At 39.1% G+C, this 14,843-nt stretch overlaps 1 protein-coding gene across 14 annotated transcripts in view; it reads right to left on the reverse strand.

Moving 5' to 3' along the window:
• Positions 1-14,843, reverse strand: part of PCDH15 (protocadherin related 15) — an 862,106-nt gene that overhangs the window by 93,509 nt on the left and 753,754 nt on the right. For all 14 annotated transcript variants that reach the window (XR_006165419.1, XM_042793586.1, XM_042793412.1 and 11 more), the window contains 2 exons: positions 3,964-4,104; positions 1,566-1,678 (listed from right to left, as the gene is read on the reverse strand). Coding sequence is in view for 13 of the 14 variants with exons in the window: in XM_042793586.1 (XP_042649520.1) it covers positions 1,566-1,678; positions 3,964-4,104 (254 nt within the window). In the remaining variant the exon portion in view is untranslated. The remainder of the gene's footprint in view (positions 1-1,565; positions 1,679-3,963; positions 4,105-14,843) is intronic.

The raw sequence follows: 14,843 nt of genomic DNA on the forward strand, positions 1-14,843 counted from the left end.
ATTACAGAAAGGCGTTAGGTATTATTCAGAAATCGCAAGCATTCACATGGTATCTGAAATTACAGAAACAAATGGAAACATTTTTCTTTAAAGGTCTACTTTTTGCTACATTAACTAAACTACACTTCATACATTTGAAGGTAACTAATAAAATATAGGGAGCAGCAGGAGTAATTTCTGAAGAAAATTCCTTCAGCAATGGATTATCATTTGCACTATCACAAAAAGTTTGCAATTCTGCACTGCTCTTTCAAATTTCTTATTTCTGTTTCAACATTAAATACAAAATTAGTATTGCGCCGTTTTTCATTTTCTCTAAGGCATTCCTTCAAACTGCTAATACCCTTATCATGAGGAAAAACAGAATGCACATCATGAATTTTTCTCTAGACCATTTAAAATAGGTGAGCAAGTCCTCTCATTAGGGTCTACTGAAGCCAATAGTGTTCCATCCAATTTCTGATTTTCTGCAGTACTTAACCCATTATATTCTTGATACCGATTATGTCGCTACATTTGAATCAAGAGCACATATTGCAGCAAGGCTATAGCTTCTTGATACCAGGAGGCTGTGTGCATTCATCCTATTACTTCCTATTACAATACAAACATCAGAAACCATTCATGAATGCATTCTCTATAACAAAATTTAACAAACTGATCAGCCTATGCACCAGTTTTTTGTTGTTGTGGTTTTTTAACTTAATTTTAAGAAAATGGGGTTGATTTTATTAAGTTATCAGAGGGTAAGCTTTATCGAATCATGGCTCTGTAGTAATAACTATCATCTGCACTTCTAATGCCAAAGAGGTCAAGTCTGAATTCTCTCATGTCTCACATCAGTGGTGTACAGGATGAAAAAACACTCAAAGAGCCTGGAGGAAACTTAACCTAGAGCTCTGGTGACCTCAGATACAATTTCAATCTACAGAATTTGTTGTTTATCCACAACTGACATTTTCAACAGCTTATGAGAGGATAATTTCAAACAAACCTCTCCTCACCGTCACTGTCGCCTATCGCCCAGGCCTTTTCAGTTGGAGACAACCTGTTAGGAGAGTAAAATTGCACCACTACCTGATATGATTAGGGAATGGCTGGCTGCCAAATAACTTGTGGCTAAGAGAAAGACGCAACTCTAAAGTATTTTGGCACCCTAACTTTGTCAAACAGGAGTGCTGCAAAAAAGTCCTGCGTGTAATTTCCCACAGTCGTACTTCTGGTGGACTTGAGTGCTGACTGCTCTCTCCTCAGAACAGCGTCCAGTTTATTTCCAAAAGAAGAGTTAATGTCAGTAAATACATTATCAGCTCTAAGTACACCAGGTTTTTGGTGCTTTGGTTCAAACCTTATTTTTGCGTCTTATTTCCTTCTGTGAGCCGAAGTGAAGAGCAGAAGGTTGCTGGTAAAGTTGAAGGTAAAGTTGAAAGTTGAGGTATATTCAGGGGAAGCACTTCCACGCTGACAGTATTTTTGTAGCCCATGTTTCTCAGAGTAGCTTTAAAACAGGAATTTATTGCAATTTTAAAAAGAGCAGCTGTAATGTGGATGAATAAATGCTTTACCTGTATTCATCCTGCGTAAACCGTGGAATTACTGAAGGCTGCAGCACACAAATTTCTACGGTAGTGGTGTTGAACTTCACAGGATCCCCATCATCATACGCAATGACCACTAGCTATAAACAATACAGAAAACCACTCTCTTAGTATAGGCCAGAACATTTTTTATGTTGACTTGCAACAATACTTCTTGTATTTTCAGGGTCTAACAAGTCAGATGAGATTTTATTTGACTGCAAAGCATACATTGTGTAAGAATGAAATGTAGAGGAAAAAAGGTGACAGTCATCCAAAAGCTGAACCGTCTGCTAGAAAACTTACAGGAATACAGTAAACTGGAATTCAAATACACAGTCTTCTACAAATACCCCTCCAAACCACATTGCCAGCTTCAACAACATTTGTCAGAGGATTCCCTTCACATCTAATCATGGGTTGTTCTTACTCAGAACTCCAGAATCAATTTCAGCTTCTTTAATGGTATATAGTTCAATTCTACATTTATGCAGTGGAGTAATTTTTATTGAAAAAACACCTATAACTCCCAATAAAACAGAAAAAGTGCTAGGTAGGAATTCTGTGTTGCTGACATTAATATTTAAAACTGAGGTTTAATATCAAAACAAAAAAAAAAAAATAACATTACCTCCCCTCCAAAAAAATCCTCTTAGAAAAGAGATCTTCGGTATACTAAAACATGGGCAAGACCAGATGACCTTCTCCAAAGACGGATTATTATAAATCTTTTGTTCATCTATCTTTACTCATGTCTATTTCTTTCTTTAATCTGTACCTGTCTGATGGGACAAATAGGTTCACCTGTTTTCAGCTTTCACTTGAAAGTAAACTATCTGCTAGCAAAAGGATGAGAGACCAGCCCACTGAAAACAGAGTAATGGACAGTTTTTCCAGTTTCCTCTCTCTCCAAATTTGTCGTTATTTCAGGAGGTCACTAGATGGAGCAGGTCAGCACCTTATTCTAGCAAAGGGTTTTCAACTCATTTCTGCGAGTCCAAGCTATTCTCAAAATAGGTCGGTGAAGAGACAGCTTAAAACAAAAGAAGGCATTTTTTTCTGCCAATATATTAAGGAATTCAACAGTGCAAGATATCGCAATTTCAGGAAGTATGAGTGTGTTAAAAATTGACTGGAAAAATGCACAGAAGATTCGGTAGAAGATACAGTCCCAATGGTCTAGATGTAAATACCAACTCAAAGTCTTCACATCACTGATTTCTGGAGTCTTTTCTGCGCTTCTTCCAGAACTATCCATATTTTCTGAAAAGTAACGCTCTGCTAAACTTACCATTGGACTGCCCTAATATAGAGCAGCCTTCAGTTAGAAATGCTCCCTGTCCATGTGCACATCACTTGCATGTATCACAGCTTCAGATAGCAGCCACACAAAATAATTACTGAGTAGTAAAATAAGAAGTGCAACAGCAGGAAAGCTACACTCTGGTGATATTACCCAAGAGATAACTCTCTTCCCCTTTGAGTTTTACTACGTTAGTTAAAAACTGAAAGAACTCAAGTTAGCATTGTCTTAAGTTCCTAAACCAGTGACAGAATTTCAATGCTACCCAAGCTCACAGTAGCACTTGATGTTTTCCAATTCTTAGTGCAGTGCACCACTTTATTCCTTATAATGGAAAAGTATCCAGATAAACCTCTCTTTAATCCTCCTTTCAAATACAAATAACAGAAAGAAGAAACAAAACACATCTTAATGACCATACAGAAGGTGGGCGGTTTCCAAGTAGGGAAATTACATATAAACCCCCACATATTATAGATACATTTTTTTTGCCTACTGACACACTCTAATTTTCATTTTCAACTACCCCCTCCACTCATGGATTTAAGAGAGGAGAGATGTCCCAATATTTTTTATTAAAATCATAACTTACTCCACACTAACTACACTTGAGATTCTTCGGGAACAATAACAACACAATAGTAATTTAAGTCTCCTAAAAGCCAATGTTTTTACATCACAACATTTGTGAATAGGAAGTCCCAAACTACCCAACTGCGCAGTAACTTTCTCTACAAGATATCTCACCATTCTTACAAAGTTCTCACAAAATTCCTATGCTGACAGCCATATTGAAAACAGAGACCAGCAAGGCAACTTTCAAAAACTAAAGTTTCCTTCAGTGCCTCCCTCTTCTTTCTGCCCTCCTAGCAGTAGCAATCACATCCATTCAAGAAGTTTCTGAAATCAAAAAGGCACAAAACATGTGCCAGGAAGAAATTAATGAAGTAAAGAAACAGACAAAACAAAAAATTCACATTTTTCTATGCAATATAAAGCAACACAGAGAAACACTAAGATAAAAGGAATTCCATCACACGGAGGCAACATTTCCTGACAATATACAGTTATACGAGTTCATACCTTAAACACTGTACTTGGCTCTTCATTCAGGTTTACTCGGGTTACTACACGTCCCGAGTTTTCCTCCACATCAAAAATGCTGGCGCTGTAAGGGAACTGGACAACATCTACTTTGTATCGGACTCGACTTGCTGGTGTGCCCTGTAAGACAAAAACAAAGCAACTTGCATATTTTTGCATTTTTACGCATCTCATGAAGTTAGTAATGGATTAAAATGCAGCATTGGTAAACAGACCATCAAAACCAAAACTTGGAGTTTGCCTTCCTCAGACCTGGGTTTCTTACTAAGCCACCCCCCCTGTTCCCCCCCCCCCCCCCAAAATATCTTACAGTGACACCTGAGAGATCCAGTAAGAAAAATGACCAGAGGTTTGGAAAGAAGAGAGCTGAAAAAACCATCTATATAAATACAGATGGAAGCAGTGGTCTGGTTTGTAGCTATCAAAATGTTTAAGTAACAGAAGATGAGCACAACTTAAGGTTGGTTAATATACATTTCAAAAATATTTTGACATGTTATAAAGACTCCATTGAGAAGTTCAAGAAACTTATAAATACTCTATAATCTCCAACACATATTCCGCATGTCCTGAAAGTTGCAGTGTCTTGTTGCTGAAGAAGGGAAGATGTGTGTTATATTATTTTCTGAAAAGTTGGACCATACTTCTGCATACTGGACAGTCCAGCTTATGTGACATTCACGTCTCTCTCTTTTACAGGCAACAAAATTAAAATGGCTCCAGGTTGCCCGGGCAAAACCAGGACACAGCCTAAATGGGTTGGTTTACATACAAATTGAACAGCAGCATCTGAAGGTTTTACTTTTCACCAAAGTTGAGTGTTGAAGAATTGAATGCCTTTCAAAATCCTCATCTCTAAGAAGTAAAACACGGAGATTACAGGGCCTGCAGCGCTTCCAAACATATTCCAAAGCATGCTCTCTCTGTGGCTGACCTATGCAGGCCTAGCAATTTTGGCACAACCATCTAATAGCTCACACCCGTGCTGGCTCTAAAGACCGTGTTAGAAAATAAAAAGGAGAACACATTCGTCATCTCAGTGGAAACAGAAAACGCAGTTTTGCAAACGGATTTTAAGTAGTCTCGTAATTCACCCTCCCTGCTCTTCCACCCCTGTTCCAATGACAAGGAACAAGCACAGACAGCCCATGTATGTGTCACAAATTGACTGCATGTATATGCACCCAAAAATAACAAATTACAAGGGGAATCGGAAGAAGCATTGCCAGAGGGTATAATAGATGAATTTTTCAGATCAGTAACTCAGTATTTTCTAATAGAAGGCTATTTACCTGATTTAACTGTTTTAGCACCAGCTGCCTAAATAAATAACATCTGTCGTGAAGAATTAAGTGTTTTGAAGCATCCATTCTGTTCCAGCGATCTCATTCCAGCAGTCATCCTCCAGGGACCTTCAGAGGAGGTGGAGTAGCATCACCCCTGTAAGCGCAGCCCGAGCGGCAGCTGCTCCCACACCGGAGAGACGGGAGGGCCCGGGCAGCTTGTGCTGATCTGTGTGATGTGTCGAGTCCCAGAGAGCAAAATGGGTGGCCACTCTTGTCCCTGGGACCTCCACAGTCCCACCGCTCCCCGGTGGCACCCCAGGCCCTGCTGCAAGGGCCGCTTTCCCCAGAAAGCTTTCCCGCCTGCGCCCAGAGGAGCTTCTCTGGTAGCGGCGGGCAGGATCCCGGCACCCATCTCACTTAAAAGCATCAGAGGCTTCTGGTGGGAGTCACCCAACCTCTTTTTGGATGAGATGAATCGCACCATCGACTGGTTACAGAGGATGTCTGGGAGACATTAAATTCTAACAGGTTACTTCCATTCACAGCGAGCGAGTCCCCCTTCACTAGTATTGATAGCAGTCCACTGTCTTCAAAGATAAAAGGCGATGTAGCAGCAGATCACTAAAGCAGTGAAGCCAGTAAGAATAGGAACTATGTACTAGAGAACTGTGAGAAAAAAGGGGGATCAAAGGGGTTTAAAGCAAAGAAAGGGGTTTTTTGCACACTGATGTCTGAATAACTATCTTTCAGCAGATCAGAGTCTGTGTTACTGGGATATACTGACACTTGGGACACTTCACAAAATTCAGACGTTATTTGCTAAATATATCTAGGACTAGCTTCAGTGAAGCACTTAAAAACTCAGATGTATGATTTCAGTTTCTTAATGCCTCTGAGTCTAGACCTCAGATTTGGTTTTGACCTTTACACTGCATTTAAACAGACAAACCATCACAGACCACAGTTTCATGCATAGCGAATTGGTAATTTTCATCTGTATTCAGTAATGTGGACACAAAGCAGCTTTGCTGTTATTGAGAATATATTCAATGTACCATGTCAGCTACTAACTACAAGGAAACAGGGCATTTACTTTTGTGAACAGCAACAGAAACAGCTGCAAAAGTGGTTTAAGCTCACTAAATCATATCAACATTTTGTTGATACAACAAAAGCGCACTGAAATAGCTCAGTCAAAATACATAGTCTAAACTAAAAGCTGTACTGTAATGGATTTAGCACAGGTATTTTACATCATGCTAATGCATGCTACAGAGCTGTAGAACATGGTGTCAGATTTTGCCACATTAACTTCTGATGAGTAGTAGGACTAATCAATGAATAAACCATACTTCAGTGCAAGAAAAGTGAACCTTCAGTGAAGAATACTTATTTGGATTAAAAAGTAAAAGTAGCTTGTAAGAATTTAATTGGTGGTATCAATTTTACAGCTGTTAAAAGAACAAGAATACTTAAGTCTAATACCAAAAGAGTAAGACCGAGGACAAGGCAGGCAGGGCACCTCAGCCTTCCTTCCCACAGAACCTGTGCACGAAACACCTTGCATGTAAAGAAGCAGGGCTGGATGCAAGCAAGACATGCTCTGAGTTCCTGGGGAGACCTGCACCCCTGCTCCTCTGGCTGATTTTACCTGCAGCAGCGACGAGGCTGTTGCCCCTCGGAGCCCTCCAAGGAAATCCAGCCCAGGAAGGGTTTATTAGGCAGTAGACCACTGCAGCGCCGCTGGCAAGCCAGCGTCCGCACTTCTAATAATTCAGAACTGGGTCTGCCAGGTGTATTTTGGTGTTCAGTGAAGTTAGATATGAAAGACTGTGTTAATAGTTAAAAGTACTTTACAGGATGATGCACACTAAAGAGTGCAAATCCTTGAAAACATGAGAAATTTCAGAGATCATAGCATAACAGAGGTGATTATACATCTTTCCCCCTGGCGTTCTCTGATTCAGTCATTTTTCTTCAACATTATAATTAAGAGGAAATTACCTGCTGAAATCCACTCTATTTGGTTTCGGAGTAATGGTACTCACATTTGCTTGGAAGACTAAAAGCTCTCATCATCATTAAACCTGCACACACTAGGTAATTTGTTATTAAATAAACAAAAATCTCATCAGGTTATTGTTCCTGATATGACTATCAAGTACACTTTTCTCCTGTCATTTCTGAAAAGAACAAAACAGGGATTTATTTTTTATTTACTGTATTTTGGCACCAATGTAATTAGAAAAATCTCTAGAGAGATTTCCCAGGGAAATCTATTTAGAAGCAAGTTTTAATTATCTCAAATATTAATCATCTTTCACCTCTGTTCTAAATTAATTTAGATGCATTCCTATGTCTACAGCAAAATTCAAATACAGCAGGTAATATTCTCAAGTAAACCACAGAGCAGGGATTGTACTTGGCAGGAACCACATTCATTTTCTCAAATCAAAGTTTTCCTGAGAGTTCAAGACTAATAAGAAACTTAGAGCTAAAGCTCATCCAACCGCAATTATTTCCTTTATTGCTGCGTAATTCCTTAGGTTTCCGTTTGCTTTGGGGAGACGACGTTCATTTGTGGCACAGCTGACAGGTATGAAAACGTCCCTGACATTTCTGTTAGGTGATCAGGCTGCACACGGAGGCCCCAGGGAAAGAGGCTGGGGAGGGCGCACACGTGCACTGTTGAGATAACGCTCGACGGGCTTAGACAGGTTGTGGAGAAATCGTAATGCAATAAAGCCAGGAAAAATGGTGGGAAGTGTAATGCAACAATAACTTCTGTATGTTTTCATGTGTATTTCTGCAAGCAATTCAAACGGAAGCTCGGAATCCTTACTTCTGCTACCCAAAGGGGTAACAGACGTACAAAACCAGAATGATCTGGCCTGCGAAAGAGTGGGAAAACATGCATTTTGCTTCCATGTGCAGTCTACTCGTGAAGATCCCAGATGTGCATCTGGCAAATGACCTGGATTTTACCCCTAAGTACTAGTATGGAACGGTGGCATAATGAATACAGAATTATTTACCAAGTGTCTTTGTACTCAATGTCACTTTCTGACTGAAGTCAGCAAACTTCCAAAGGTATTGCAGATAAAATGTGAAACTGGTAAGGAGTTTCATAAATTCTCTCTATCTGTAGATTTCAATGCAAATCTGAACAATTCCCATTGTGAAGAGTTCACTAAGGTTAATTTTGGCACGTTAATGCTATGAAAAAAAATTGGGAAGTGATGCTAAAAACAAAATTTACAGGTGGCTGCACATGTTCTTTGTTAACACACTCAAAGTAAAGTAACCATTAGAGGTGGGGCAGACCACAGAACAGCTGAGTGATTTTGGTGGGTCTTATACTGGCTAGGGGTTGTGAATGGTGCACTCGTGTGTGTTCATCCTGAATTCATTTACATAAACTCTAAAATTTGAAGGATTTCATTCTTTAGAATGTAACTCAACAAGAGGGCCTGAAATTCTGAATTACTAAATCTGAAAATTCTGAATTATTAACTATAACAAGCTGAACACAAAAAGAGCATGAACTTTTAAAGCCATGAGATAAAATTACTTTAAGAACTCATTGAATTTGCAGCATGCTTCCCATATACAAATCTCCAGCAGACACTATGAAATCCAATAGTAATAGTTTTTAAAAGATCAAGACTTGGACTGCCGGAAAATGCTTTTATCTCCAATTAAATATCTGTGAAATCTCTAATTAGGTACCTGTTAACATCTTACTTTTACTGGGTGCCTGTAAAACAATAAAGACAATTACTCTTTATTTGACAAAAGGGCTCCATTGAACAAGAACCATACAAGGTGTGATGAGATTGGATAAGCCATGAAATTGGATGTTCTGGAGCTCTGGAAGCTGGCTGCTCGTTAAAATTAGTGTTCTGCATCTGTTTCTATTGACATTTCAAATGAACAAAATCAGAATATTAAGAGGAATTGCCCATGGAAGAAATATTCCAGTTCTTACAGTCGTAAACAATACCAAAAAAAGGCATATGCAGGAAAAGCAAACACCTCAAGTTATATCAGTCCTGGGCATATTCACCTTCTGATACAAAGAGCAAGCAAGCTAAGCATCTATCAAGTAGCTCACGTTGCTTTTCTTTCAAAATATTTGGAGGGTTAAGAGCTTTGAGAACATATTCATAATCATCTGACATCTTTCATTAACACACCACTTCAATAGAGAATAAACTGTTCACAGTGAAGAAAACTCTCTTCCTTCTCTCTAAAGATCATCTCAGGTGTCCTTGAGTAACATAGGTAGGCGTGCAGCCCCCTGCGCAGGCCTGCTGAACATAAATCACAGGTAGCCCCTTTGCCAAGCAAAAAAACAACCACCATAGAAATCCCTCCACATGCAATTGTCTCATTTAAAATGCAGGTTTGTAAACTTTGGTACATAATAGGAAATAAACCAGGCTTAAAGCTCTTCCTCATCAGCAAAACCTTCCCAGCCTTGAGACCAATGAAGTTTGACCTTTAAAGTTTCAAAGCAAACCATTGCTCTGCTGTGCATTTGGTTTGACCATTCCACAGAGCCACAAGAGTCTCTTAGCCTTCCTTTCTCTTGCTCCTGAAGTGACTGCCTCTGTCATTTTAATTCAGACTATACATTTGCTTGTGCAGGAAACAAAGATACCATGCTTTTCTGCGTGTGTGTGTGTGGCCATGTACAATATGGGTTTGCATTTATTTTTAGTTTAAGTCAAATCAAAACCCAAGACAAGAGAATGGAAAGGCAGCAAGAGGGAGGCAGTTTAAAAGCAAAGTGGTGACTCACCCAGATGGCCCAAGCGGTGTCTAGACACTGGTTCCACCCATTTCCACTTGCTACTCTTGAAGCATTTTAAGAAGCTCTGCTTTGGGGAAGGCCACTTGTCACTCTTTGAGAGCTAAGCTCTCAAACTGAGCACTGAGAGGGGAAATATTATAAATAGTCTTGAGGACTCTCTCAGCAGCTGATCAACATTGAATTTGGAGGATTTATGCATCTGTACCAACCCTCATACAGGACTCAGATTTCTTCAGCCACAAAGGATCTTCTATTTGCCCAAAGAATAGATGGCAATAGATGATGGCTGGGGATACTAAAGATTGTGGTAATAAAATTCTGAAGTGTAGGTGAGAGTGTCATCTACTGACTTTATCCAGGCTTCAGGGGCTCCAGGTATCTCTCCTGTAAAGACTTGAAGATATCTCTGAGAGAAACCAAAGCTGCATACATTTGCTTAGCTAAAGCAAAGCAGCACTTTAAATAAATATTTTTCTATAGGATATTATCACATCTACCTTTGCTGCTAGAATCATCTCTGGCACGTCTGGCATAGATGCAGTGTTTCTGTGGTTTCCCAGCCACGGCAAACCCTTGCAAAGTTATGCACCTCACACAGCGTACCCGGATGGCACCTTTCACCATTTTTGACCTTGTCTTTTGGTCAGATCACTGCCTTCAACCCAGATGAGTCGGTGGGGAAATTAAACTCCAATAGGGCCAACGGAGTTCTTCCAGGAAAGAAAGCAAGGGGTTTACAGTGGAGGAAAAAAAAAAAAAAAAAAAAAAAAAAACAACTGTGTCTCAGTTTTATCGTACTTGTGTCTGGGATTACTCAGATGCCTGTTCACACTGTATCCAGCAAGTCAAACCCATCTGGGACTCCCTGGGGCAACTCTGGCAGCACCGGTACAATGAAGCCTGCGTGAGTGACTCCACACACCCGGTGCTCGGGAGTCTGGGCGCGCTTTGGAGGCACAGCTTCACTGCGCAGGGATCCAGAGCTGCCCTCAACACGACACCTCACCACGATGTCCAACAGCCTGAACTTCTCCACTCCTACATACTGAGAAACCCCAGATAAATAGACAAAGTCCTTGAGCTCCAGCTGGGCAACACTTCTGGGAAGAAAACTCAAGATGATACAAGTGAGGGAAACCCTCACCACGCAACTGTCTCTGCTGTTTCCCACTTACACGGTGCAGCCCCCTCACCCAGTGTTATCACCCTTTTAGCCCAGTTTCCACAGTGGCTGTGGTGCCTCACCCCTCTGCTTCGTCATGACTACCCCCCGTGCAATCAGCACACCTTTTCTCAGCTGGTCTAAAAGCTACCTCACTCTTTTCTTTCAGATCTCTGCACAACCAAATATTTTTAATACACGAGTACTTAGACCTTGAAGGGATTATTCAAACGCTAAATGGAAAGTGTGCTCAACTGTCTCAACAATTTCAATTGCAATGATTTTAAAATCGAAGATGTTTATTTTAGCAAGGTTTACCAGTTCTTTAGAAAGTACTGAAGCTGCGCTCAAGATTCTCCTTTGCAGCCATATAACCATGGCTCTACTCTATTATCATAATTCCCTCTGTCTCCCTTGGCCTGTTTTCGTTGTTTTCTGCTTAGTATTTTCTTACCCTTTACATGTAGTGTGTCTGGAATTAGATGTAAGCTCTTTGGGGAAAGACAGGATGAGCAACTATAAGATGTAATAAGTAATCTGAAAAATCAGATGCCATATAACTATTTTAAAACTGTAGAAAAATATACTGTGGCTTCTTCCAATACACCAAAGGACAACATGTTGATTTACTGTATTTCATAAAACACATGTAAACCATGTAAACCATAAAAAATTTACCAGATTTCAGTGACCAGACCGGTATTTCAATTTAGAGCTTTTTTAACAAATATAAAAGTAACTTCTGAAACAAAATTTATATTCTCACTCACTGCAAAAAGTGAATTCAAACTGGAAAAGAAAGGAGAAGAAAGGAGAAACTAGTAAGAATTTAAACTGACATTTGCTCAAGATAGCCCTTCAAATCCTGCTCTGGCCTTTAGTGAAAAGCACTGGTTTCTATGTTTTAACTGACATTTCACTAAGGACCTGAAGGAGTAACTATTAAGAGATCTCTTACGCCTTCTGGCCAAGGTTTTTTGACCATGTTGAAATGCACAGGTCAAAATAAAAATATAACAAAATACCTACTTGGAAGCATATGAATGTAACATGGAAAATTTTTGTTTTAATTTAGTAACTGTTAATAGTAACCAGACATCCATGGGGGTTTGCAACCAAACCAATTCTATTATCAACAGTTGCATTCTAATGATGACGTAATGTTTTAGGCATTAGTTAAATTAAGAAAATTACACATTTTCATCCTGACTCAGACATTCATTTGTTTACAGGTATACACATTCAGACATGTAAGATACACTGAGTTGCAAATAATTTCCTGCATGGAGATTTGATGGGGTGAGTCTTTTTAAAGAACAAGACAGCCTTTAATCTACATCTCCAATGGATCAAATGGATCAAACAGTACCTCATTTACGAGTAAAAGCTCACTCCTACCCCTTCTGACCTTTTTTGAAAGTGTATCATACCCACTCATGGTACTTCCACACCTAAATGCTGTATGTTTCTAAATCACTTAGGATACACACTGCTACTGTAAACCAGAAAGATCTATGTTACAGGTTTCTCTCAGCCTCTCATCGTTTGTACCCATGCCACCCTCGCTGATCATTTAATGCTTGCATTTATATTTATGACTTGCCCTTTAGAAGTCAAAAGCCACAGATAAATCCATGAGTTTTTCTCAGGAACATTACTGAATGCGCACTTCCAGAGTCAAAAAGTAACACAGTAGGTAAAATAACCCTATCCTTTGTTACAGATGATGATTTATTAAGGTTGACTTTCGTGACATGGAATTTTTTTCTACCACTTACATGCCTGTAACTGCTGCTGTCACCTTTGCAGTTGAGGGAGTAGTAGGAACAACAGGGCAACACCACAATAGTCCCAGTCCAGCAGGTCAAAGGAGGAACAGGCTGAGGATGGTGCCTGTGGGGTGAAATGGAGAGCCGAACTCCACTGTCACCATTCAACACTTCCTTCTTATCCCAAACCTGCTCTTTTGCTGCTGAAAAATTCAAATTTGCCTTTTCTGCAGAGAAATCACACGCAGGTGCTGAGCATTTCAATTTGGATTCTCATACCATCTCATAAAATGCAGAGCAAAGCTGGGATTTGCTGAAGGGAGTGGGCAGTCTCTGAAGAGCTGATTAGGTCTGAAAAGCTTTTATTGCAGATGATGAAAAAAATCTAGCTTCACTTCTGTTTTGGGCTGAGTTTAATGTTGACAGGGGAATAGTCTACATTACTTATAAAAGGACAACAGAAAAATTCAGGCTTGGAAACTTCAAATTAGTTAGGCTTTTATTAGACCTGCCCTGATAATCAGGCATATTTTAAAGCCACAATTATTTTCTTAATAAATACATATTTATTTTCTTGAACTGATAAAACAGATATATTAGTACTGTGCAAATAAGATTCCACCAGGTTAAAAAACCCAAAACGCACAACTGAAATAGTGATGATGATAACTGAGAATATTCTTTCCCTTAGGGCAAGTTTAGAGGAAGGTACTCTTGCTGAACAGAGAAAAGGTTGTGTGTTTTTTAAAACAATTTCTAGTGAATTCATAACAAATATTTTGTGACACCACTTAATGTCAAAGCCAGCTCCAAATAAACACAGATTTGCCAGTAGCACAAAACATCTAAACAGGTTGTCTCAGTCAGAAAAAGAAAGCAAGCCATTTATGCCTGATAGTTTTCTCTACCTTCTTTTGTATTTTAAATGTAAGGACTATGAGCCATTAGTTTGAAATAAAATACCAACTTTCAAAAACTATTTTAAAAGCTTTCCTCCATAGCTGGCTAACTTTATGGCTATTGTATTCATTAAATGCCAAAGGGAAACTTCATTTTTAAGTCTTCATAAAAATCAAAGAAATGCAACAGTTGATTTTGAAGAACATTATCTTAACATTACTGTCATATGCATTTATGCCTGGGAATACTGGTAATAAACAGGATCCCACGTTCAGTGATTTTGACCTCTCTCTTGCATGTACATCAATTTCTCCACAGAAGTAGAAGAGATCCTCACATCTTTCAAATATAAAACATTCAAAACTATATCAAATAAATCCATAAATCCATATAAATACATGAGGATATTGCAAGAAAGGAATCTGGGAGACCTAAGCACTTTAGTCAGGCTTTTATTCTGCTGTTCTTATACCACCCAGAGATGACCACTATTACCCACTGTACGAAACAGCACGCCAGCTCACCCATGTCCAGTTTCCACATTTATCTGTTCAAGTGATAGCTACGGAAATGTTAGAAAAGGAGAGAGTTCAAAAGGGTTTGGGTTTGTTTAAATGAAAAGTTGAAATAACTTTGCATTAGGAAATCCTGATGCCACAGGAATAAGAATTGTTATAAATATATGTTAATCAGTTTCTGAGCTATTTTGTTTCCTCCAGTATCTCAGTGACATCTGAGACATGTTAAGTCCTGGGATTATAAAATGGAGCTTATATCAGAATGGGCAAATACTTTATCGAGACCAAAATATCTTGTAAGGCAACAGATACTATTAAATAAAAGCTGCACAAAAACCAAGTTAAAAAGTGATTCTCTAGCACCAATGAACAATTATTCTTTTTCTGTCCTCGCTAACCCATTTATGT

Source organism: Tyto alba, unplaced genomic scaffold (genome assembly GCF_018691265.1).
Source record: "Tyto alba isolate M040663 unplaced genomic scaffold, T.alba_DEE_v4.0 Super-Scaffold_1, whole genome shotgun sequence".
Taxonomy (NCBI): Eukaryota; Metazoa; Chordata; class Aves; order Strigiformes; family Tytonidae; genus Tyto; species Tyto alba.